Source organism: Mauremys mutica, chromosome 12 (assembly GCF_020497125.1).
Source record: "Mauremys mutica isolate MM-2020 ecotype Southern chromosome 12, ASM2049712v1, whole genome shotgun sequence".
Classification (NCBI taxonomy): Eukaryota; Metazoa; Chordata; order Testudines; family Geoemydidae; genus Mauremys; species Mauremys mutica.
In genome coordinates, this window is record NC_059083.1 from 52499045 (window position 1) to 52501604 (window position 2560).

At 40.9% G+C, this 2560-nt stretch overlaps 1 protein-coding gene across 1 annotated transcript; it reads right to left on the reverse strand.

Annotated features, from left to right (window-relative positions):
* Positions 1-1220: 1220 nt before the first annotated feature.
* LOC123346939 (olfactory receptor 6F1-like) lies at positions 1221-2177 on the reverse strand. Its single transcript, XM_044984376.1, has one exon. The coding sequence runs from the start codon at positions 2175-2177 to the stop codon at positions 1221-1223; it is 957 nt and encodes a 318-aa protein (XP_044840311.1).
* Positions 2178-2560: the final 383 nt, after the last annotated feature.

Sequence of the window (2560 nt, forward strand, 5' to 3'; positions counted from 1 at the left end):
GAATTTACAAGCTGAATTTTGTTTGTTTGTTTGTTTTTTCTTTCTATCTCTTGGGTATAGTTAGCTTAGAAAGTCTCTGTTCACTAAGCAGCCCTGAGCTGAGTGCATCCCAGTTTCAGTGAACTCTTGAGGGGGTGTGACCCAGCACAAGAAAGTAGGAAAATGACTACCAGTGAAGCAGCATCTAAACTAGGGGTGTATTTTTGATACTTGCAATATTACATTGTGCATACTTACAACTTTATGGAAACTCTTAGAAAGAAAGATGGAAGAAAAAGTATGTGGAAATCACCCCAAGAGGAAAGAGCTGGGCCATGTTTCGTACCTGGTTGTCCCATAGCATAATTCCAGTGTTAGGGACAAGTTTGATACACTTTTGTACTCCTTTTTTTCATTCTTCCCCCATACAAATGGGACAATATCTGATCAAGTCAAATCTCAGCCCTCTATTCCTATTTGGTAATCAAGGATAACAATTTTAGGGTTCCGGTTGTCCATACATGGTGTTCCAATTCACCATAATTACCTTTTCAACAGTAATACAATCATCTGCACCAGTCCCTTTCCCAGTAGTTTTGAAGCTCAATGCAGTTAGCTCTTGTTGCAAAAAGCCACTAAGATGCTACTGTCTGTTCCTTTCTGGTTTACCTGTTTCACCCCAAAGGCATTGCTAACTATTACAAGATACATATTGCTGCATTTTATAACCTTAGGTCAAGCTAGTATGATTCATAACCTTCAGTAAAGCACTAATAACACTCACGCTATCTTATGCAACTTCAACTTCTACTAGGCCTAACTCTAACCCCTTAAGAATTAATGATTAAAACCTAGAGACAGCCTACTTTTAATACATATATTTTGTATTCAATATTTGTATATCCTGTGCTTCACATTACAGCTCCAGAACTTCCATTGTTATTTCTACAAGCATGCGTAACAGCTAGATTATATTTTACCCAAACAATAAACCCTCCAAGATCAGATCAGTGGACAACAGTCAATAACTTGAGCTCATCCAACAAAAAAGTAGCAGTTTATTACTGCAAATGAGGAAAGCTAAAAAGCAAAGACATGATCACCTGCACAAAGAAAGTAGATTAGGATTTAAGGTAGGATTTATGTTTCTGACTCCCATTTTTAAGAAAACCCCTTTTTCCTAATTTTCTACTATATTCATTACCTTCAGGAATGTTTTGGTCCTTTTGACTAAATTTCTACTAAATCCAGTTTGAACACCTACTGAACATCTTTGCCAAGGCTTCCTTCACCTCTTTGTTTCTTAAAGTGTAAATGAAAGGGTTTAATATTGGAGTTACAACAGTGCTAAAGATGTTGATTGTTTTATTCAAATTCAATGAGTTCTGTGCAGAAGGCTTGACATACAGAAAAGTGATGGAGCCGTACCAGATAGTCACAACAGTGAGATGGGCAGAACAAGTGGAAAAGGCCTTTTGCCGGCCTTGGGCTGATGGGATTCTCAAGATGGTGGAGATGATGTAAAAGTAGGAGACCAGTGTTATCGCACATGAAACCACGACAACAATGATTGAGATAATGAATGCTGCCAGTTCAATGAGGCTTGTGTCAGTGCAGGAAAGCGCTATCCAGGAATCTATGTCACAAACAAAATGATTGATGATGTTAGGGCCACAGAAAGACAACCTGGCTATTAGAGATGCCAGCACAGAGATAGCCAGGAAACCACACAACCAAGAGATAAGGGCCAGCAAAACAGCGATGGTGCTGTTCATGAGGGAGCTGTAGCGCAATGGGTGGCATATGGCCAAATAGCGGTCATAGGCCATGACAGCCAGGAGAAAACATTCTGTAGAACCCATGGAGAGGAAAAAAAAGAATTGCAGGAGGCAGACCGTGAAAGAGATAGTTTGACTTGTCCCTAGCATGACACCAATAGCCTTGGGGACACACGCTGTGGTGAACCAGATCTCCAGGAAGGAGAGATTGCAAAGGAAGAAGTACATGGGGGTGTGGAACTGTGGGTGGATCCACACTAAAGCTATGATGGACACATTCCCTAGGATTGTTAGCATGTACATCACAGAAAACAGCACAACAAGGGACATCCGGAAATACCAAGTGCCAGGAAAGCCCAGTAATATGAACTCTTGCACACTCGTTTGGTTTTCTGTTTCTCTACTGGTCATGAGGTCCATCTGCCAAGAAATAAGAGAACATTGGAGGCAAGCAGTTAAAGTGCTGAACTCAGTTAGATACTACACAAACTTGAATGTTCAAGCGCTGGGCTGTAACACCTTACCCTGTTGTAATGTCTGTCAACGGCCTTGTCTAGATGAAGTGTCAGTGTGTGGCAAGCCAGTGTGTGACTCTACAGTGCACTGTGTGTCAGTGTGGGCACTGTTACCACTCACTAAAAAGTTCCCATCAAACTACTCCTGTTTTAAATTACAGTAAATCAAAGCACACTAAGCAACTGTTAGTGGGAAGCAGCAAGATTCACACAGAAACTTAAAGCATGTCTACACCGCACACTTCTTTTGACAGGGTGTATGGCAAACAGTGTATATACACCTTGCCC